Source organism: Drosophila erecta, unplaced genomic scaffold, assembly GCF_003286155.1.
Source record: "Drosophila erecta strain 14021-0224.00,06,07 unplaced genomic scaffold, DereRS2 tig00000055-arrow-pilon, whole genome shotgun sequence".
Lineage (NCBI taxonomy): Eukaryota > Metazoa > Arthropoda > Insecta > Diptera > Drosophilidae > Drosophila > Drosophila erecta.
This window is the reverse complement of record NW_020825200.1, coordinates 16,556,350-16,580,996: the sequence shown is the minus strand read 5'-3', so window position 1 is coordinate 16,580,996 and position 24,647 is coordinate 16,556,350. Positions and strand designations below refer to the sequence as shown.

Below are 24,647 nucleotides of genomic sequence, written 5' to 3'. Positions count from 1 at the left end.
AGCTCTTTTCCCCACCCTAAGCCAATTAAACTTAAAAATTCACTTCGAACCGTACCCCTTACATCATTTTTCACATTACAAGTCAAATTAGCAGGGCGCAAAACCACACAAAATCCTGCGCCACATGGAACAATTAAACAATTCATTTATCTTAATTTGTCTGCAATTTCGTTGGATCACCTTGGGACCCGGCTATCCAGATACCCAGATACCCAGATATCCAGATATCCAGCTATCCAGCTGCCCTGCTGCCATAAGGTTGGAAAAAAATTTGAAATTAATTGCTGCCAGCGACTTTCGCTTCGTTTCGTTTCGTTTTGGTTCCGCCGCCTGCGATTTCTGCTGTGTCATAATCTTCACACCCGAAAAAGGATTCACGATCAGAAAGCAGACAGATCGTTCGGGTGATGATCTTTTTCCGCATCCCCGCCTCCGGCTCCTTTCTGTGTCCCGATTGGAGGTTGTAATCTTTAAATAATTTAAGCCAATTCGCCGTAAACCGTTAAGGGTCGGAGCAGTTCGGAGCAGTCCGGAGCAGACCAGGGCGTTGCCCATCCATCTGCGATCCTCCCGATCCGATCTGTGTTAATATTTGCTCACGATCAGCGGCTTTTAAGGATCTGCGGCGGCATCGAAGGCAGTGGGGGAAAAACCCTAATTACCACATTAAGGTGTCAAAATGATGAGCATCATCTGCTTTGTCTGGCGTTCCTTTGCCGGCAACAATGTGGCAAATTTAATGAATATGTCAAGTAGTCAGCGCTCCATAGTGTCCAGTGATAAATCTGCCTTAACGTCTTAGAACGTTGGGAACCCAGTCGCAATTGACAGCAGACTCTGGCCGGAGACTCTGAGGAAGACCATGGATCTTATGTGCTGCTCTGTGGCTCTGCGGGTTTTCTTATGGAGCGTGTCTGATCACCAGATGGCCATATTTCGTCTTTGTGCCTGGGAACTCTCCGAAGGAAGCCCCCTGTAACTTTGGGGCTGAGTTCCGAGCTGGCAAATTAAGTAAGCTTTCTAGGATTGCGCCATACTGCACTTCGGGAGGTTAGGATGCTGTAGTTATAGTTCCAGCAGTTCCTAAGTAATGCTCTTCAATGCCCTATGATAGCCCAAAAAACATCTCTACAGGACAGACTTATACTTTCCCATTTTCCAAGATCAGAATGGCCACTTTCGAAGTCAACGTCGGGAGTTGACCAACCCAAAGAAGGTTTTTGTGGAGGAAGATCGACCCTTTTTTGCGTTACCCTTTTTCCCTTCCCTTTTTTGCCACATTCCTTTACGCTTGCCTTCTTCTCTGCCCATTCTTCGGGTTGTCTTTCGGGACTTCTTGGGCTGTGGGTCTCAACTCCAGGTCCAGGTTGCAGGTTCTCCAGGTTGCAAGTTGTCCAGGTTCCAGGTTCCCGGTCCATCGGTCCATCGGTCCATCGGTCGGTCGTTCGTTCCATTTTAATAACATTAATTAAGGTGTTGCCTTCGTTGGTGTTCTTCACGCCTTTCCTTACAAATTACGCAGGAATTTCATGTTTCAGGTTTTGTTTCTGTAGTTTTTCGTTGCTGTTTGTTGTTGTTGCTGTTATTTGGATCCCGGACAGGCGTTCAAGCGGTCTTAATAGTTGTTCTTCTTTATTGTTGTAGCGCCCGTCTGCCGTTGTTTGTTGTTGCTTCTCCCTTCCAGAGTTCTGCTGGCCAAGAACTGCAATTTGGCTAAAATGGTTCCTGCTGCTTGATCATTGAGGATCGATATGTACACCTCCGAATTAAGCCATTAGTTGGTGTCTATATGGGCACATTTATATATCCCCTATATATCAAATTGATATGGGGCGCCATTTTAGGCGCCACTTGAAAGAAAATAGCCGCTATTACAGAACTTCATTACAGATAGAGAAAATGCTTTAAACTATGTTGTAAGTTACCAACGAAAAATACTGAATACTTCACAACCCTTTATTTGAATCATTACTTATTTAGATTGTAAAATATAATTTATTTGTATTCTACAGATAAGGGAACCCATATATGTTGGTAGATAGATATTATGAGTTTGGCCAAGTGACAAATTTTGCTCTGTGTAAGGATGAAATAAAATTTTAATTTTATTAACATAGCAGAATGAGGGCCCTGCACCTCTTGAACCACAGCAGCCAAGGTCAGTTGGAGGTCAATGGCACTCTAGAGAAAAAGAACGGAGCAGGAGTGAAATTGAGATTGAGGTAGCGCCAGCCGCGTGTTTAGTTTGTTAGATGGATGACTAATAAGCGTCGCCACAATTAATTGAAATCCACTGATACGCATCTGCCGAATGGCTTCAGATACAAGCAAATCTCATTAACGCGCCCAAGATAAAGCCACTGGAATCTGGAAAAACAACGCGAGGCGGAGGAGAAGAGATGCGATACCAAGGCACATATATCTCGGCGTACATTTTGTTCAGTCAAGTGAACCAAAGTCAGAGCAGCGGCCAAGAAGATTCCAATCCCAATCCGAATCCAATCTGGAGCCCAATCCCGTATCCACATCGCCGAGGCTTTATAAATGCATGGAGATACAGTTTTCGTCTTTTGTTTCTCCTTTTTTTGTTGTTTTTTTTTTGGAAGTCAAGCGGTTTGCATTTGTACGATAAATAAAATGAATGCGATTGTTAATTAGTTGTTGCTTTTGGAGAGCTGCTGCCGCTGATGTTACTGGCTTTGGGAGTATCTTATCGCTGGCATGGGCTTGTCTCCTCGGCATCCCCAAAATAATAAACCAAATAAGAGAGCCACAATCAGCTCCAAGTAGGCAAATGGATCGGAATTCGGTCTGGTGCCTTGGATAATTCCCTGGGCTCCTTACTCCGATGCTTGAGTTCTTCTTTGAGCGGAGAACTTATTCCTAATTTATTTGATCAATTTAGTGCATTATCTGAATAGGTTTTACATATATTAGTATTACTTTCTAAAATAATATACTGGGTGATTAAGATTTGTGCTAAAGTGACATAGAAGTGATTCCTGGCATATTAATTCCCAGTCAAATGAAATGAGCCCACAATTTAAATTAGTTAAACTCACAAATCGCTTAGCTCGTTCATCACAAACTTTGTACCACCCAATACGAAATTCCAATGAATTTTGTTTGCTGATAGCAACATCTAAAATGCATGTTTGTTTGCTTCTGTTTCCCATAATGGAACAATATGATATTCATTTAATTACATGCATTTAGCGAAATCGATTTGATTTCCTAATTTATGCACCCAAAGATAGATGGCGCTCCATCGATCTGTCTGTGAATGGTAATTTATGCACAATGGGCAAATCAATTTTCATTCTGTTCAAAATGCGTTTTGCATGTATTCCGTTGTCATCGAACTTTTGTTTGCTGTTTAGGCAAATTTCTATAGATTTTTATCTCGTGTCGACAACAATAAAATTGTGTTAATTTATGGGAAAGTCAACGGAATGACTATGCCCAAAAGATAGATAGATACACTTGAATGAAACTGGGAACTCGTTTTCGCTGCCCGTCTGTTCAATCGATTTGTGTGTTGTTGTGTTGTGTTGTCTTCATTAATTTACGTTTAATCATTTATGCAGATTTCAATCAATGGGCGAATCGATTTGAAATACATTTCCGTTTAGCATATCATTGTTGTAGACAATCTGGTTACTTAAAATTCAATTTGTTTGCAATTAATTGGATGACAAGCGGATGGAGTTGTAATCCAGAATGGGCTCAGTGAAGTTAAGTAGCTATAACTATTTGAAATTTGCCATTATCTAAAAATAAGAACTAGTTGTCGGGCTTAGTTTTTCCTTCATTTTTATTGCGACTATTTACAAGGCTTACATGAGTTGCATATGAATGATATAACGTAGGCATGTTTATGTGATTTTTTTCCGTATTTACAACTAGCTAAAAGATTAGAGATACTCGTGTTTACTTGTTAGTTAATACTTAAAACGTTTTCTCTGTAAGTGTGTGTTTTCTATCACGCGAAATGGAAAGCTTTCAAAATTCTATTCCTGACTAAACCGAAGAAAGTAATACATATACAAGTAGTACAATGACGGGCACTCAGAGGCAGGTATTCACCGCCCGGTGCTCCAGGCACTTCTCGCAGGTCACCTCGCAGCACCACTTGAAGACGCACTTGCAGTTGGTTTGCTCCTCCACAATCCGGCGGGTGTGTCCTCGATTGCAGCACAAGCGATCGCACCGATCTGTCCCGGCACTGGTCACATTGCACTCCCTGCCCTGGGTTCCCAGCGCTCCCGTCTTGGAGTTGGGCGTGCAAAAGTCGGGAGAGTCGTCTGCGAAGACCAGCTGGTACTTGTTCGCCGGCCTCGTGTGCGGACTCTCCGGCATGAAGCTGTTCCCGTCGTTGCGCAGCGTCACCTTCCTGGCGCTGTCGTACCGCTCCCGCAGTCGTCCCGCCACTTCCCGGAACGGAGGCATCTTCAGCCAGCAGGTCTTCACCGTGCAGGAGCCGGACAGCCCGTGGCACTTGCACTCCAGCCGCATGGCATCGCGAATGGCCTGAAAGGATGCCGGGGTTAGGGGTTCACTTTCAGGGCTATTTATACTAATAACATATACTATACAGGTGCTATAATTGGTTGGGGTTACTTACCAATCGGCCTGCGTTATTATTGTGGAACTTCACTAGCGTGCCCAGATCGCTGCGCCGCTGCCTTTGCTTGGCGTCGAGGAAAACGCGCGAGTGCCGCAGGCCAAAGTTCACATTGTCACTGCAACCGCCCCACTCCCACTGCCCCTCGGGGAACTTGATGTTGTCCCAGAACTTGCGGCGCCCCCGCCTGCCGCCGGGCCTGCGATTCCGCCCACCTCGATGCTCCAACGCAGCCATGTCGGTCATGGTGCTGGCGTTGCTCATGTGGCCCATCCGCTGGCTGGGATGTGCATCCTGCGGGGAACCTGTTGCCTGCTGCCGCAGCATCGCCGCCTGCTGCTGCCGCTCCAGTGCCGCCTCTGCGGTTGCCGCCGTCACCATCTGGGGCTGGCCGCCGTTCCTGCGCATGTGCGCCTTGTCGCAGGAGCACTCCACCAGCTGGCCCATCGTGCAGGCCTTCGTCACGGCGTAGGTCACTCCGGCGGCTGTGATCGCGTTCACGAAGCCCGTCTCTCGGGAATCTGCAAAATGGTAAGGACACCTTGTACTTAATCATAGCTACAATATTGTAACATTTCATTACTATTTTTGCTTAAAATGACAACTTTTCTGTTTGCAAATACGCTTTTTTGCTCAAGGACTGCCAATTCCAAGCGTGCTCAATCAATCGTCAATCATTAGCGCTGTCAGCACGTGTCGCCTGATTGATTTTAATTTGTCAGCCTGGGCGACAAAATGATTTATTGCTCGTTCGATTGGCGATCGCTGCTCTATGCAAATCACAAATCGCAAATCGCGAATCGCACGAGGTGTTGGCAGTCACGTTCAATAAAAGCGAAATCGCAACCAAAATCCGAATCGATTTTAGTTTGCAATGCTTGTAATGCGCTGCAAGTTTAAGTGCTGGTTCTTTTTACAGCGCGACAGGTGATGGTATTGAGCCACCCTAAAATGGAGTGTTACATGAGGGCCCGCTGCGCGAATATTTTATTTTTCATTTTCGCTGACAGGTTGACAGGGCGAGGCTTTAATCCGAGCAGCGGAGAATTTCGGTGGTTACGGCCACGGAATTTATGGCACATACCCACCGTTTGGTATGTGTTTTGTTTGCGCATTGTTGTCATTAAGTGCGGCGATCGGGGATCGGCGGAGTAGTCCTCCTCCTCCTGGTCGCCTTCTTGCCGTGCAATAATTTATTAAAATTGACAGCTTTGTGGGCTCATTTCAGGCGCTATTCATCAGCGCGGGTCGCTGCATTTTTATTATGCAACTTGATGGATGGTGCGGTCTGCAAGGCCTTGTCCATGACAACCCGAAAAGAGGTACCATAAAGTCGGGGCGTGCAGCGATGAGTTGTAATTAGGCAGCCAACTCCACCTGGTTTCCCCCCGTGACTCACTCGCAGAGTGTTGACAGCCTGCCCGTTTGCACTGCATAATAAGCTAGGGCCATCCGCATCCCCCTGCACCGAAACTAGTTTGGAAACTACTTACCGCGCATTAAGATTTTCCTCATGCTCTTGCGCAGAACGGTGCAGTTCCACCGCCGGTTGCGGAACTGAAACTCGCATTCGCGGAAGCCCAGGTTGATGCCATTGATGATGATCTCTTTGAGCAGGGCCGAATCGTGGCGGCAGATTTCGGCCAACTTGCCGCGCAGACGACGTGTCTTTTTGCACATTAGATTTGGATCGAGAAGGATGTTGGTGCCCTCGGCCCTGAAAAGGGGAAACATAGGTTTGCATATCAAAAAAGAACGAGAATGTTGAATAAGTAGTGCTGCATCAGCTTTAGGCCAAATTGACATTGTTCCGTTCTGCCTTATTCCGCTCTGACTAATCCCTTTCAGAGACCCATATTATTGTTTCCCATAGCTCCCCACCAGGGCGCACCCAAATTCGATTATCTATGACCAACTTTTTGTTTTCCCCGAAGGGTTTGTCCCGCAGGCATTTATCAGACCAAGCACTTTGTCATCGCATCGATGAATAATCTGCGCGTAGCTCGCATTTGAAGTTCGCCGTGGCTGGCAGTGGTTTCTTGCATTTCTAGACTGACTCAGTTGAGAGTTCCCCCAATTTTATGGCTCTAAGCATGGCAATCGCGATTTGCTGGAAGCAATAGATGATCAATCGGCGCTGGAGGGCTGAGCAAATGTAGCCGCAGCAGGCCCTATTTACCCGGGGATCGCAAACCGGGCAGAGCATAAACCATCTGAAACACTTTCCAAACAAATGGAAAACGGCGCAAAGTTCAGGAACAGGCAGAGCAAATTTCACGCGAATGTGCAATGTGAAAAAAGCGAAGAGCCGAGCGATTGAGCTATTAAAAAGCCATAAATCTGAAATGGAAAAACATAAATCAGCGCCAAAAGGCGAGCACTAGTGCCCGCAGAAACAATTTCCAGTGGCCGCTTCTGAATGCTGACACATACCCGAGAAGTCGATCTCGAAGTGAATATATACTTCGGAATGAATAGGTATACACACGGCTATACGTGCATATCGATGTGTGCTCACTGCACCCACATTGTTGGGTAATTATTAATTTTCCACCTAAATTAAACTTTAACGCCCCAGAACCAGCCGGCAAATGGCATTCAAAATGAAAACGAAAATTGCATCTATTGCAAAAAAATTGGCTAAATTGTAGTGGGTGGGAGCAAGTATTTGCGAAACTTTTATTGATTGACTTCTGCCTACGCATCGGCTTTGTGATAATAAACATTGCCTGAGGACCTCTTTATCGTCGCCATTACGTATACGCAGCATTGGACGGCGAAAAAATGCGCAGAAAAAGCGCGCTAAAATTGAGTTCATCTTTTGGAAGTATGTATTTTTGCTCTGCAGTTTTGGCGCAGACAATTTCGGCTAAGCAGTACAAATAAATAAATAAAACTATTTTTAATGAACTTGTGTGCGGAGCGGTTTACGCATTGGATGGCGCCAGACTCATAAGTGTAGTGGCTTAGCCGACAAATACGCCAATTAGCGGATGATATGTGGATCTGATTTGTTGTCTCAGACATATACTACCAATTTTACTAGACTTCTGTGCTACAGTAAGCAGTGCTACACAGCAATATCCGAGTGATATTTTCTAAAACCAAATCGTTAATTTCAATAGAAGACTTAGAGTTCAAATTAATTTTATATCAGCAAATTGCTCTAGCTGATTTCAATGATCCTTTAGAAACACCAAATACAGAAACATTCTCGGCATTCCCGCATATCAGATAACCCAGTTCTGGTGCCCCCAATTTTCTCGGAGCAAGTAGATAAACCACTTGAACCGCTTCAGATTCCCATTATCGATGCCCACCTGGGTTGCTTTTGCCACCTGGCTGTTGCAGTGCAGTGCAGCTCCCTGTGGCAATGCCACAAAAAATGAAAACACTCGACGAGATTATGACAACTTAATAGCTACAAAATGAAAAAAATCCGAAAAACAAATGGAGCAGACACACGCACGCACAAGTACTTAACGAAAATATTAACTCCAAAGGCAACAAAAACAATCACAACCGCCTCTCGACCGCCAAAAACAAACTTCAAATGATAGACGCGCTGGTAAACAAAGCAGAAACAATTGAAGTTCAAATCACAATGATCATCTTCATCTCCATCTCCATCTCCATCTCCGATCGAGATGTTGCTATTGCTATTCCTATTGCTATTGCTGTTGGGAATCTAGATGTTGCTGCTGCTACTCTAAATGTTGCTGCTTTGATGATGATGACGTCTTGGCTGCGTTGCGTTGATGACTGGAGAGATCTAAAGAACTCAAACACCTTTCAACCACACAAGTTGCCACCACCACCGAACACAAATAGCAACTCGAAGCATAGCAACGCAACACAAAAAAAGGAGATTTTTGTTAAGCGGAAAATAGCCGCACAGAGAGTGGAGCAACCGATCGTTCGACACTTTTTGGTTTTTGAAGTTGAACTGAAGTTTACTTGCCAGCGAAGTCGGCAGCGAAGTTGTCGGCGAACATGAAAAGGAGCCAGCACAACTTCAGGTCTCTCAGGTCCCTCCACCGATCTGATCCGATCCCATCCATCCCATTCCCCATAAGATACCTCACCACCACATCCCATCCCATCACTGGGATCCCATCCCATTCCATCCCATCCAGTAAAGCAACACTTGGAAACGTATCTTTATTTTGCGCCCAGTATCTGTGTGCGTTTGTTTGCCTGGTATGGGTGTCGTTATAGGCCTCAATGGACTTTCAGTGATTCCTTTCCCTCTCTTTTCCTTTGTATCTGCCTTTCTCTCTCCTTGGGTGCTTTGGCATTGATCAAAGTGCCCGGTTTGGTTTGGTAGTCTCAAACAGACAAGTGGTTGAAATTTCCCATACCATCCCATACCCCGTGCACTTGCAGCTACTGCAAACGAGGGGACAAAAGTTGCCCCACTATTCGCGACTTGCCCGGAATGCGGGAATTTTAGTTTAAGCATGCATATTTATCCAGGATATGCGGGACATTTATATCTAGAAAGGAAAAGTAGGATTTAGCAACTAAAATTCAGTAACATTCCTATTGTAGTTCCCTTTACATGCACAAGTAGCTTAGCACAAATCATAATACTTAACGTTGCTTTTATAGTCTTATTACTGGTATTAACCTTAAAAAATAATAATAAACAAATATATTTTCCAATGTAGAATTAGTAAAGGTTATATATAAATACAAGTTTGTAGAACCCACCGTTGGGCACTTAACCCGATTGAAGTCGACCTCATGAAGTTCTTATATCTCGCTATCTGAAATCCCTATATGAATAAGTAGAACTGTTTGATTGACTCATTTTTGTGAGTCAGGTTGCAGCTATCCTCGGCTTTCCCCCCGACAGCCCCTCTTCTCGGGGCTCAGTGCAAACAAATCAACGACTTAAACCACTTGTCAACATGCGAGTGGCAAAGTATTTAAACAAAGCGTTGACAAGTGAATGAATGGCCATTGGATTGGTCGGCTGGTCGGCTGGCCGGCTCTCTGGATTTTATTTTCTGGCCTGCTGACTTTTCTGGCTGCTCGTGCTGACCGCCTCTGAGCTGGTCCGTTGGATTTTCGCCTTGGCCAACTGAAGTGCTGTTGTGGCTGGTCAGTTTCATTTACGCGCTCAAATATTTGCCTACAGAATGCCTCGGCGCAAGTGCTGATCTCTTGTGCATACGAATTTCCAGGGGAAGCGTTTGATGTGGGCGGCAGCATTGACAATCGATTAGGTTCCCCGGAGCCGCAGCTACTGACAAAAGTCGGGAAAATGAATTAGAAACACCGAAAAGGTGTTGACATGTCTGGGAGCTGGCCACCGATCTGAACCGGTGGGTGCGGCATCGTGTGTGGGCACCATTTTTGGCACCTTTTTGGGGAAGGAGGGTATGGTGATGTTTGTCATTTGACAATTAGCATATTAACATGTTTACTTGCCTGGGCACCCGACATATCCTCTAATTCGTTCTAAGAGATAAGCATCTTAATTATCACTAATTTGCATGTGAATCGTGTGCCAAGCTTGAGTAAGCAGAAATGATATTAGGGCCATTCTTATGCCAGGAACACGTACAAATTCGCCTTGATTTAAACTAATACACTTCACCCTTATAGGTTTTAAGCCCATTTTCAGTTAGTGCCCGGATCCGAAAAGCTAGCCTTTCTTACTGTTTCCCAGACATGTCCATGTCCAATTGGCGCAACAAAAACGCTGGCTAATAATTCAGGCATATTTACTATGAGTGTCTTCTGCGATGCCAGGCAATGTCATTCCTTTAACAAGCCTCCTTCGGTTCCAGTGGGCAGGGCACGACTTCAACTTTAGCCCTAAGTGCCTTAGCCCGGCTTAACTCTCTGGGCCAACAAAGCGACATCAATCTCTGGGCTTGGTGACTTTGAGGTGCGCAAATTGCGACAACGTTTAACTTAATTACGGCTCAAATAGGCGTAGCTGGGCCCAGGGAACGATCATCGGCGCACGGACATGGTCATGTTCATGTCAAGGATGTCTAAACTGTGCTTAATCACGCTGATTGAGGTTGTGGGAAAGAGGAATTGGGCACCGGGCGATGGACAAGGATTCCGGCCATGAAGCTTAGGATGCCAGCGCCATTAGAGATCAAAAAGTATTTTGTTATGATGTGGAAATTGCAAGCTAAATAGAATACTTAAACGAATGCATAGTGTCTCGGGAATGCTCCTTAATTTGTATGTATTTTTCGTGAATCCATTAATCAGCTTCCGTACTTTCTTAAACCGCCGGTCCCAGCGCATCATCCTCCCTTCGAGATGACGAGGAGCACAGGCCGCTTGACAGACATCATGGCCAAGCCCTCTACCTGTTCATGGGCCACACCGTCCTCCAACTTGACCCATGTCTGTCCGCGTTCTTTGGTTCGTCATCCGATTTAATTATGATGCATCTGGCAGACAATCCGAAGACAGACACATTCGTCAATGTAACAGGGGGAAAGCGACAAATTAACAAAATAAACAAATGGCATGACTCTTGACCAAGAGATTTGCAGCGATCTAGTGCGCGGTAACTAGCTACTTTTGGGGCTTCAGGCTGGGGAAAGAAACTTGAACGTGAAACTTTCTCTAGAGACACGGGACCGCGGTACTCTCGTTCATGTCGAGCGAATTGTGTCAGAGACGCTGTTCTGCTGCTCATAATCAACTCATCTGCATTGGATTTTGGCAATTGGCCGACTTTTGTCCGCTCGTTAGTTGAACATAATTATTGTGTTGTTTTTGCATTTTGTTGCGGGTGCTTGTTGCTGCTGGCTCATGAAGTGTGCCAAATTCGCGGCAGAGATGATCTCGTGGTGCACGCGGCGTATGCGCAATGTTGTTGATGCAACCACCGACTGTGGAGCCAGCACAGCTTGAGACTAAGTGGCCACTGGGCCACTGGCCACTGGCCACCCACCACCCCCTGGTTGCCTTAACCCATTAATGCCACGCCTGGCATTAATTACCATTTCACATGCGGCGAGAGCCGAAAAAAAAATAGTAGGAAACTCAGCAGAGGAGGGGCATTGACTGAACGGATTTTCGATGAATGAAATTGTGTGCTGTAAATTGAATGAGAAGCAGGAAGTCGCCGGCAAATGTCAAATGATTTTCCAACGGATATGAGCTCATTTAGGGTTTCTGGGTGGAAAATCAAACTGCAGCAGATCTCGCAATTCGCGAGATTTTCATCAACGTCTCGCGCGCCGCTTTTAATTAAATCAGCCAGACACATCAGCGCTAAATTTCTGACCGATCAACGGCAATTCGATGTAAGTTCCTCTGTAATTGGCTGCCCCTCTGCTGCCTGGAATTTCCATTCATTTAACGGAACATCTACCCACACTGCGAGTACGATCCACATTCGTCTTTGCCCATCTCTGGCCCATCGATTATGATCTCAATCGCTCACACAACGACCGTTTGATTTAGTGCACTTCGCCTGCGAGTTTCGCCAAATGCACACAAACAAAATGAGATACGATTTTGTGGGGCTGTAAGCCCCCCAAATGCCTCATTTTCGCTATTTCCGGACCCATTGCAAAATGCAATTGCGCAGATCCGCACTTGATCGCTTATTGTAAACCCATCGATCGGTTTTGTGCGTTTAAGTAGCTGATGGATCGGGCAGATTTTATTAAAATTGTACTTCTATTTTGCGGCTCTTATATGGGGGATATGTAAGAGTGGAGTATTATTGCCCACATTTGCGTTAAATTTTGCCTTTGATCTTTTTGAGGGGGTTGGCTTTAGTGATATAGATTAAGCTACATTCTTCTTCATAAATGTGCCATTTTTCTGGAGTTTGAAATAGGATAGGATAAATTTCTAAAGAAATTTAAAGAATTGTAAAGAAATGCGCCCTTGAGCGGCGCAGATGGAGCGTAGCAAGTGGCACAGCCAAAGGTTTCGTTTTTATTCTCTGTGCAACATTCGGTGGTACGAGATCACATGGACGCACACTCACATCTCGTTCAGCGTTCAGCGTTCGACATCAAAAGGCGGCGAAAGAACTGACAGCGCTGAACTTGAGCTTTAATTATTTAATTAATTTATGGTGAAAAAGGGGAAATTGCATTGGCTGCAGCTTGGAAGCACCCAGCCACTTTGCACCCCGCCTGCCTGCAATTTCGCAGGTGTCCACCTTCGTTTGCTGACGCGCCCAGTTGCACAGAACTCAAATTAAATAAAGAAAATAAAAAGTATATATGTAGAGGCTGCAGCCACGTAATCGTCATGCAGTCTACGCCACGCGACGCCCACGCCGCCCCCTTTTGGCCACACTGCATCCCTGCCAGATTGAAGCTTTCGACGCCGTTGACAGCCGCAATATTTCTACCTTTGGGCGCATAAATATGGACGAGCATGTATAAAATGTAGGAGCAGACCTCTTGGGACAAATTCATTGATGCCACTTTGCTGGCAAATATTTTGGCAAAGTGCATAACTTGTGTGTTAGAAGGAAGCCCCTGCCTGCCCGTCACCATTTTTCTTTCTATTTGATGTCTGTCCTCCGCGGTTTGTTTATTTATTTATTCATCTCGTTGGACGCCTTTCGCCTGTAATTTCGCGCATAAATTGCTCCAAGTGTCATTTGGCTCTTTGGCTTTTTGGCTTTTTGGCTTCATCCGCCTCTACGCGCTTGCTATTTATTTTGGCCACAAAAACTAAGAGGGAGAGTAGAAAAGTTGCCATGTAATTAAATCTAAATCAAACGTCACATTCTGAAGGTCCGCCGAGTCGGTCGCCACGCTCGATTGGCTCTGATTTGGACTTGCATTTGCATTTGCATTTAGAACGCATTTATTTTGGGGCATGCACTTTTTTATTTGCTGTCTCCCCAACCGGAAGCGGTTGCGCCAATCTCGTTGCGTCTATCTCGTAAATTGATGCGATTTGACGTGAACACAGATGCTCTGTGGCCAAAAGGCCTTCGAGAGGGTGGTAATGGGTTTTTTGGCATTGAAACGGAACATAAATTGCATGTTGAGCGACTTTGTTAGCTGAGGTGCCTACGACTAAGCGAGATGACTAAAATTAGATACTATCTTTTCTTTTTGAGGATATTCGGGTGGCATCGTTACAAAATTAAATAATAATAGAGAACAAATATTTGTTAATTTTTAGCTTAATTTTAATATTCAAGAAATCGTGTACTTTATATGTTTAGAGCAACTTTATTTACTTAACAGTCCATAAAACGCGTGAGTGCGTATAATTTAAGCGATTAACATGTTGAATGTATTTGGAAACATTTAACAATTGCATTATTTCCCACTAATCACTTGTATCGACTTTTAAGTATCTGTGAACGGATAATAGGTATTTAAATGCCACTTACCAGCCGAATCCAGTCATTGGCATTGCGAATATTAAAATTGCAATTACCATGAGCAAACGCATATCGATTGAAGCCGCCAAATGCAGCGGCAACAAACCAAATTCTGGCCCGTTGAGCTGTTTTAATTTACTTTGTTTAGTGAGTGAGTGCTGTATATGCGCATATATGTATATAATGTTGTATTTTTGCTGTATTTTTTGGCAGGTAGTAAAAGTTAACGCCGTTTTTATTGCGGCCACGATGAGTACACGAGATGCTTATTTGAATACCGTTGACGTGTGCGAATTAATCAAGCGGCTCGAGCTGAGTGGATATTTTTATGTGTGTACTTCATCAGGGGGAAGTTGGCGGTTTGTGGCGGAATACCGGGCGACATGATCACCGATCTGATCCGAGGTGATCTGGCGGATCTGGCGGATCTGGTGGATCTGGCGGATCTGGCGGATCTGGATCTTCCCGATCTTTCACTTTTTGTTTTCGCTGCTGTCTGCGACTGGGGCTGCGTACACACACGGAGAAAGCTGCCGGCGTACTGAGCCAAAAGGCCAAAAGGAATATTGGCAAGGAGTTGTCGGCCGGGTTTCGCGGTCCAGCGAACGAAGCAAACAAAAAGTCCCAGGCCAAAAAGTTGAACAGCGAATCAAAAGCCTGGCCAAGGGTGGAGTCCAACTGGGGAATTGTGTTTTATTTTTTTGGCCCCACGATATGGGGATTTGGTCGGTATATGGCGGGATGCAGGACGACCAGGGAGTAGCGTAAAAAATGAAATTAAACGCGCGCTTTAATCAGAATCCCAGGCCGAAGACCCAAGTCGCGCGACTCTGCTTTTGTTCGCACTTTTTATTTTGCTTTTTATATTCGCAAGCCTTTTGGCTGGATCTTCCTTTTTGCTCCTCAGTTATGTTTTCGTTAATTTCGATCTCCGCAGAAGTTGTGGCGCATCCTTTGCGCCCGTTTTTCCCATGTTGCCAACATCGAGACGAGTCGAGGAGAATTCTTCTCGCGATCGGAACACTCGCGCTGACCGTTCATATGGCTCTGATCTGGCGGATCGCTAGCCGATCATTTCGAGAACGTAAACGCGTAACAACCGTGGGATTTTCCACCTCCTCCGCGCTCGCGAAAAACTCACTCGCGAATTGTAACGAATACCGATCGGGCCCGGACTCTTGACTGATTCTGCGGATCGGTTGCGGATCGGATCGGATCGGATCCAAACGGAACGGATCGGATCGGATCGTATGGGCTGGGATGGGATGGGATGGGATCGGATCGGATCGGAGAGATCTTGCGACCCCACAAAAAATATAAGTCACTCTATGAATGGACGGCGGTTGTCGGTCGGTTGTCGGATCGTTTCTGATTGTGATACGTCGCCGTCGAAAAGTCTCTTCCCACTTCAGCTGCTCTGCTGACGCTCTGTTTGGAAGCGTGAAAATTTATTTCACTCATGCGCGATCCGAGCGCTCAAAATCTGTGGCGTTCTGTTCAGTACCCCCAACGCACACTGGGCCACGTTGACCTTTTCCGGCTCAAAAGTCCAAAAAGTTGCCTCATTAGTAAGAACATATATAATAACTAAGTGTGTAGCTGATACTTTTAGAATGGTAACTGCTTCCATAATTTTATAGGTAACTAGTGATATTGATGTTCCAATCGAATATATTATATTGCTGATCAATATTAAAAAGGGACTTTTAGCATATAAAACTGCTTATCAGCGCTAAATTTGTATACAGCCCAATCATAAATATTTTAATATTTTTTTGCTTTCATTATCCGGTTCAAGTGCGTTCATGCAGAAGTTCTCCAGTACGTAAGCCTGCCGTGAAGTTTTTATTGTTCAAGCTCATGACCATGAAAACCTGATCTAGCCCACTGTGCAACGTCGCCAGCGCTGTTGACGTCTCAGTTGGCTGCGACGCCACCGCCCGTAGTTTTGTGTTGATTTTTGAGATATTTTCTAATGTATCTGTAGATTGTGTTGGATGTGCTTTATTTTTTGACGGCGCTTCTACAGTGCTTGCCATTTGTAAGCAAACTGAGTGAAAGTACTGTTATGAAACATACCTAATATTACATTTGAAAGAAAAGAGAACGTGACGTAAAGTATTTATATTAAAGGAGCAGATTTAGAAAAACAAGAACTAAAAGCATTTCTGCTTCCTCTCTGACTTTAGTAACATTGGGCTCTTACTGAACTGTAACAACGTAGTGATAAATAGCATTGCAATATTATATTATGCCGATCAGTTTTAACCACTCCTCCACCATTGGAACCTGCTTTTCCCACTCACTGTTGGCTCTTTGACTCGGCTACGGTCACCGACTCAGCCCGACATCTTTCCTCTTGATTTCCGTTGCTGTGACACTGCTCTGCCATCCAGCCCGTACCTTTGAACCCTCCTCCGCCGGGAACTCAGCCCCCTGAAATGGCTCCTCCACCCGCGCTCTGTTTTGGCCGCCGCGAATTGTTTACACGCGACAAACTTGTCATCTTTTTTTCGTGTACATCTCGGATGATAAAAAAGGTTAGCGACTTGGTCTTTGGCATGCTCTCCGGCTGTTGGGCTAGGCCACGAGCTCAGGTAACAGCAAACAGAGTATAAAAACCAGAAACAATATCAACTGGTGGTCAAGAAAAGGGAGGTGGAACACACACAGATATGAGCATCAAACCCAGTCGCATGATCATAAAAATTGTGCCACTTTTGAACTCCACCACCGTCCTACTCACTCGGAAAGCTCGCGACCAAGCCACAGAGTTTGCATAAGCTCCATCAGATCCACATCCATCCTCAGACACGTTCGCGTCATAGCGATTCGTCTTCGTATCTGGGCGGCTAATCATTTTCAAATACCATAAAAACACATTTCACAGAGCTCAGCTGATGGCCATTGGAGCTGGCAAGAAGCTAAAAGCCATCTAGAACAGAAACGGGAGCAGAAGCCAAAAGCCTAGTCAGTCAACAGTCGGCACAGATCTCCTCTATATGGCGACCTAATCTGGTGCTACTGACTTAAGACGCGCCTTAGTAATTATGCTGTCTGAGTGATTAATTTATATTAATTTTGTATCTCTAAATTTTCATATATTTATAATATATGCCTTGAATACTTTTCTTAGCTTTTAAATTGTTTATAAAAAATGATTCACATTTGTTTCTTCTAGCTCAAAGAGAGGAAGTCTCGCTTCACTTCACCGTCAGGGTTTTGTTTCCTCTTTATCTGTACGTTTAACAAAGTAATTTGTTTATTTTGTTTAAAAATTGATGTAAGCAGAAGTATAAGTAAAGCGGTTAGTTATGTTTTTAGAATTAGTATTGTCTTACAAATCATTTCTTGCCTTTTCCCGTTCTATCAAGAGTTGCTTATGTAAGGCATCAGTCTTCAGCTTCCAGCTTGATGATCTCGATTTTGCGGGAAAGATTCATAGCTTGGTAGCTCTGATCAAATATGGGCTAATCGCCGTTGGTAATATTGATGTAGCTGCCCCTCACGATGATACCTCAGCTGCTTGGTGCCTTTCTGTTTATATACCTCAAACTTATTTTTGTTCGCGCATCCCAAGATTTCGGCAGCTTTTGTGATTGTTTCCTAATTGTTAGTGGGGGTTTTGCGGTTATGGCTTATGATACCACCACGTTGTAGTATCGAGCAGGAGCCGAGGAGACTGGATGAAGAGGAGCAGTGGCGGGTTGTCAGTCTAAAGTTCACAAGTTGTCAAAATGTTTGCGCTAAAGTCTCAGACGCGGAGTATTTAGTGGCCCGTACTTATCTGACTGTGTTAACACATTACCAGCACTGACGTTCAACTCGAGATGTGTTTTTTCCCAGTTTGATGGGCTGATTCAACAAATAAACAAAAGGTGAAAATCTCACAGAGAGAAATTATGGCCGAAACTTATTTGGCTGTGTTGCTAATTACTTCAAGCTTTTCATTTCGGATAAAAGCAATTATCAAAAGAATGTGTAGATAAGTGTGCATAAATCCTAATTAAAGATGAATGATAAGCTCCATAATTGGGTTTGGCTATAAGATGTGAAATCGGGATGTTTAGATTTATTCCATTTATTCCATTTTTTTCTGTGCACACTGGGGAATAACTTTATGTCTGACGATGCCGCTGAAAAGTAGCCTCCTTTAATAAAATGTGGAAAGAAAGGAATAGTCAGACATGCTTCCACCGCTATGACTAATGGGTGCCAAACGGATGAGAAATCCTATAAACAAATCCAAAGTATCCACAGAGACAAAGACTTTCCGAGGGACCTGCTCCCTCGAAAACTGCATTTGGCTTCGATCACCACTCAGAATCAACTGTCAAATCGGTGATGTACACCTGATCCGATCTGGCTGGAAAATCAAAGAGTGGGCGGAAAATGCGGTGGCCAGAGGGCGCTTGGCCATTGAATTCTCTCGCACTATCAATGGGGATCATAAAAACTTTATGGCCCCCGGCAAAAAGAAGCTGCCTCAGCAGCAGCCACGATTCTTTTAAGTGCCCTCCGGCGTAATTACTCTCGAGCCCAAAGTCAGCTGAAAAATATGCCACAGCAGATCCACAAACATCACTTTGTGTATATATAGCTCTTCCCGATAACCAAACATTTTCGTGGGGGAGGGCGCTACACGGATTGTTTGGTATTGTTCGGCCGAATGAGCGATTCGGAGAATCAGTTCTCGATTTGTGCCACAAAAGCTCTCTAAAGCGGCTTTAAAGAGTCCGAAGCGAAGAACAACAAACAAAAACGTCGTGTTATGAGCTATTAACGTAATTGGAAAATGGCATTGGGGGAATTAGAGCGGTCTTTGATGCACTACAATGAAAACTCGGGCTACTGAAGACGAGGGTAAATAAACAGAGAACTGACCGAAAATGGTTTTTGATGGGCTGATTTCTAATAAAGCTAAGGGAAGGCAATTTGGGAATAATCGAAAGAAATGCTAACTAATTTAATATTAAATTGCATATTAATATCAGTTAAATACTAGTGTGGTAACCACTCTGTGTGCTTTTTTGATAGCATTGTAGTATTAAGACCATTCTCATTATAAATTCGGAATGTAAATCTGCAATTATGCAATATCACATTGTTAATTATATCGTGAGATAAACCGAAAAATATAAAAAAAACTCAATCTCAACACTCTCTTCTTTTCTCTGTGCTCGTTTTCCTCTCGAACTGGCTCACTTGAGGTATCTGTGTCTGAGTTTTTCGGCTTGTAATTAAAAACGCATAAAATCGGAACAACAAAGTAGCCCCACAACAACAGCAATAACGAGAAACAAACAGAGAAAAATGTTAATACTCTGCCTCGAATTCATTTTTACGCAATGTTCTCTTCATAATTCAATTGTTTTTATTATGTGCGCCGACACACGGCGATCATAAAATTTTATTAATTTAATTGGATTTTTTCTTGCTTTAGTTTTCGGTTTTAGTCGTAATTAACGTAGAAAGTGCTGAGTGCGCGGCCACAGGAAATGATTCTCCCCGTTCAACATATAAAAGAAACCGCAAAATGTATAAGAGCCAAAAACAAAAGCGACAGCAAACAGATTTAGTTTATAAATTATTTTGAGCTTTTATTATTATTTATTTACCATTTTTACCACCCATTGTTGCTTAAACAATTAAAAATCCACACACAAAGCCTCGAGAAGAGCCACAAAAATAATATATTTCGAGTCAACTGCTTGGCTTTTTACGAGCGATTCAGTTGATTTACTAGCCAGCCCCCGAAGAAGTATCCGAGTATCCAAGTATCTGAGTATCTGGGTATCTGGCCATCCGAGTATCTGAGTCTGTCGGCATTCGAGTATCTGTGTGGGACAGGCGTGTTGAAACGGACAGTCAGCATCAGCAGCGGCCGAGTACTAAAAGAGATTTATGCCCATTTTGTCAGCTGTTCACTCACTGCAGACATTCCGCCACTCGGTTCTCAAGTTCAGACTCTATGAAAATGGATTTCAACATGATTTTTACTGGCCGACATAAATTAAGCCACTATCGCCCCACCGATTCGACCAATTCGACCATTTCCATTCCCATTCCCATTCCCGTTCCCATTGCCGGTCACCTACCGAAAAATAAGTGCCAAAGCTTAATTAAGCCACATCCCTGGGCTCATGCGGCTCATCATAAATTGGCCTTAGTGTTGAGCTGATGCCCAGCGGTCCGATCAAAAACAAAGAGCAGCCTTGCCGCAGGACCACCAGGGATCTCGGATGGGTTTGTATAATGGCCAAAACGGGTTTTTCGGCCCGAACTGCTGCGTCTGCTGCGGATTAAGCGATTAAGCAAATTAAAACAAATTACGTTTTTGCACCCACCACAGCGACGATGAGCATTAAATTAATAAAAATTTACCTGTCACGGAAAGCGGGCCAACTTCAAAATGTCCCAGGTATTTTGGATACTTCCAGTGTTACAGTGTCATTTGTTGTTTTTGCCAAAATGGCACACTTTGAATCACTTAAAAAAACTTAGTGGTGGTATTATACAACCCACAAAAGTAAGTAGAGTTGGTAATTAATACAGCTTGTAGTACAAATTGATTTCCAAGCAGAAATAAACATTAAGTTATAACATAGATCATAAAGTAACACAGTTTTATATACCAATTAGTTCCGTCTCAATGAAATGTTTCCATATTACAGGGTGTCCGATTTGGTCTGTTTCCCGCTTTTTCTATTCGACGCCAATTGGTGTAGCTCGGTTTGTGTTTCGGCAGCCCATTAATTTCTTTGGTCTCGACCAGATATCCAGATATCCAGAGCTCTTCCTGTCCGACGCGCCAGCAAGTTATGATCGACAAAATGGGCAATTATAATTATTGTTAACGATTTGTTTAGGTAGCATTAGTTTGGCTGTTTAGTTAGTTTGGTTAGGCCAATGCCGAAATTTATTTTAATATTTATGCACCGAAGTTCATTAAAATGCAAATTTATTGGCGCTTGTGGTCTCAGCCTTGTTGCACGGCCAATTGGCCAATTGGATTTCAATCGAACGAAAAAAAGGTGTGGAAAAAACCCCCAGAAATGTATAGCAATTTTTTTCGCCTCGTAATTGTTAACAAATTTACTGTATACACCTATCTACCTATCTGCATATAGTTGAACGCATTTGTATGTTTTCCCCGATATTGCGTATGCGCCATGTGAGTTAATGGCGGACGCGTGTTTGGCTGTATAGGTAAACTACTCGTACATATACTCCCATATTGCTCATACGCAGTGTTGAACGAGTGTAGTGATTCACTCACACTAATGAGTGTTCCCAAGAAATATGTTGTTTCCAGGAGAAAGTCAGGGTTAACAGAAGGTTTATTTTTATGATTGGCTGGAATTTATTGTTTTGGTAATTTGTTCTGGGTTTCTTTTTGATAAAGAAGATTCTTTTCATTATTTCTTGCTAACTTGATTAGTGAAATTTTTTCGCTGCACAGGTTCGTACTAATTGAGATTGTCAGATCTCTTGTTTAGTGCTCATACAACTTTCTGATATTTGTAAAGCATTTGATTTATGAAACGGCATTTATAAACGATCTGAAAGTAGTTGCTTATAAACGCATTCGATGCAGTAAGTCCTAAGCGAAGCTGACTTTTCTATCCTAAAAAATCGCATCTGAGGGATCGCGTTTCACATGTCAACCCTTCGTTTACTATGTTTTAGAGATTTGGTTACATCGGTAATTACTCAACAATTTTTAACCTGATTAAGCAGGAGCAGCAGAAAGTGCTTCACCTGGGCAAAAAGCGCTGCCTTGGGCCAGCGACATCAACTTGTCGTCGTTGTTTTTGTTTTTCTTTTTGTTGTTATTTAATTTTTTATATTTTGTTTTTGTTGGCTGTCAATGGCACTCAGTGCTGAATGCAGGGCATGTGCTGCATGCATTTAACTTTAACATGACAAACCGCAAACTCATAATACACAACATCGGCGACAACAGGTTTCCACAACCACAAGATAAAAGGGGGTTCAAGTACCTCCGACTCCGACTCCAGCTCCAGCTCCAACTCCTCCACTCAACTGGACTGCATCTAGATGGGGAAAAGATGGAGCAAAAAAAAAGAAACTGTCCCAACTGTCTGAGCGGGCGATTCATAATATCATATTTCACTTCCTTCAGGATATCATAAAACTTGGTGCATTGCGTTGTGGCTCGCTGTGTTGTCAACATTTATTGAAAAGTCGTGCCGATTTTATAGCCATTTTCACTGTACACCGCACACTGGACACAGGAATATCCCAATCTCGCAATTCCAATCCCAATCCCAAAACCAAAACCAAACCCCATCCCAGACCGAGACCCATCCCAATGCTGCGGAATGGCGCTCCATCGCACTGACTTAGTTTATTTTGCAGCTATTTATCTCGCTTAGTTGGTACTTTTGGCGTAGATTAAGTGCACTAAATACCAAAAGGCCGGCTAGAAGAGCCAGAAACGATTTGACTCCCGCCGATCGCCAGACGCAAAGACGCAAAGACGGAAAAACAGAAACGCAGACGGAGTTGCAGACAAACGGCGGACAGCGAACAAGGAGTCCCAGTTCGGGGTGAACTGTGGCATAAAGTTGCATTCGCTTATTTATGAGTTAATATACATGAATTATGACATCAAAGGCCCCACAGTCAGGCCAAGTTGCTCTCTAGCCCGGCTGAAATCGAAAACGAAATGGAAATGAAAATGGACGCCGCCTCATAGGCGAAGCTTTTACACCCAGAGAAATTGCCAACTAAGGTGTTTCAATCGCTTTGAAAATAACATACAATTTCATATAAAATGTGTCCTACTACGAAATCTGTATTTATTTTATTTCTGTAATTGTATATAGTTATATATACATATCATATCATCATATCATATATATATAGATGATGCTCAACTTATTTTTGCCAGTGCATCGAACTTCCCAGGCAAAAGGTTCGCTGGGAGAAAAAACTATTGTTTTGACACGCGGCGTTTTGTCTAACGGAGGCGGCTTAATTGAGTTTCATTTGATTCACCGATTCGAGTTTCGGGATCCAATCGCTGGGGCATCGGCCAAATTAAGCGACCACACGCAAGGTGTGCTCCGGAAACAAAATATCCATGCTCGAGCGCTCGGCGAATCGAAGGTTGTGTGAGAAATTGTTTCACATACAGCGGCCCGAAAGCAGATACAAGATACGAAATAAAATGGAATATTTTATGACTAAACGTCAGCCTCTCCGCTGGCTGAGAGCTGGCCACAATAGCAGAAAGCCAGGCGGCAATGCCGACAACAAACTATTACCCAAAAATAAATAAAACAGAATATATATATTTGTTCGAGCTTCTGTTGCGGCTTTGCGGTCTGAGTTCGGTTGATCGTTTGTCGGTCTTTTGCCTTTTTTGGCAACGCTCCTCCGCAGCTCCCCCCAGACCCCCAGATCCCCAGAACCCCCGATCCTCCAAGTCCAACTCCAACTTCATCGCACGGTGCGTGTGGCATGTTGCCATTTGAGTTTTACATGTGTTTGCGGCCTTTTTGAATGCCGCTTTGGAAGCGTGTATTACCTGAAATAAGTATCCCCAATCGGGGCGATACCCCGCCCCCTGAGCGCCAATTAGTTACAGCTGCGAGTTGTGGATTCATGGGGCTCTGCGAGTTCTCCCAGCGGAAGGAAGTATTAGTCAGACTCTGAGGGATTCAAGGGCACTTGGGGAATCTATAAAATGAATTTCGTGAATTCCTGAAACTGAGTCGCAGTGAGTCAGCTACTGATTCTGTGACGCATCAGATGGAGAATCATGGAAATGATAGGAGAATCGATCTTAATGGAGGAACATATGTATTGATAAGATCTGAAATACCACGGACATGCAGAGAAAGAAAGATGACATAAGACTAGTTGGTATACCATGCTTAAAAACATGGAATGATTATATACTTTATTAATTGGAATAAGTTGTATATGAAAAACACATTCAATCAACAAATGCTGTCTTATGCAACATATAACACAACCCATCTATCTAACCTATATCGAAAGATAAACCTCCCATAGCTCCTGTCGCAATACCTTTCTATCCGATCGCCATGCCAAATGCATTTGTCAGTGCGAATTTGGAGTGATGGCTGCGATATTGAGAGCAGTGCTGACCGCAAGATGTCAACGTTAGGACAAAATGCAATGCGAGGTTTTTGTGGTGCGCCCAAACCGGATTGGGTTACAATAATTTCCCCATAAAAATGTCGAAAAATGCGCGCGCCGGAACCCTTTTTTATTATCAATTTTCGGACAAAGATTAGATCTGCCATGCGCAAAAATATTATGATGCGGACTAACCGCAAACAAAACAAAAATAAAAGCGCAGACAAAAAGCTGAAATCAAAGCGATTTGAGGGCTGGCCGAATGGAAGGAAAAGCACCACTGAATGCCTCAATGCCTGACTGAATGTGGATGGATGGCTACCAATTTGGCTGCTGAATCATAGAAACATAAGCGCGATCATAAGCGATCGTCCACAGATAACCCATCAAAGTTCCCAAAAATATCATGACAATAAAGTGGACACAAGACTCGCAATGCTGATCGAACTGGAATATACCCTTGAAGGCATAATAAATGGTAAATTAAGCTAGTTTTGGGTAATAGAATCGACATAACTAACTAAGTTATAAGTCCATAAAATT

The 24,647-nt window shown here is 43.7% G+C and overlaps 1 protein-coding gene across 1 annotated transcript; it reads right to left on the bottom strand.

Annotated features, from left to right (window-relative positions):
• Positions 1 to 3,796: 3,796 nt before the first annotated feature.
• On the bottom strand, positions 3,797 to 14,041 carry LOC6542672 (protein Wnt-6). The gene is made up of 4 exons (XM_001970108.3): positions 13,980 to 14,041; positions 6,118 to 6,341; positions 4,625 to 5,145; positions 3,797 to 4,530 (listed from the first exon to the last, which is right to left on the bottom strand). Exons 1-4 carry the CDS (start codon positions 14,039 to 14,041, stop codon positions 4,069 to 4,071), a joined length of 1,269 nt encoding a protein of 422 aa, XP_001970144.2. The 3' UTR covers positions 3,797 to 4,068.
• Positions 14,042 to 24,647: the final 10,606 nt, after the last annotated feature.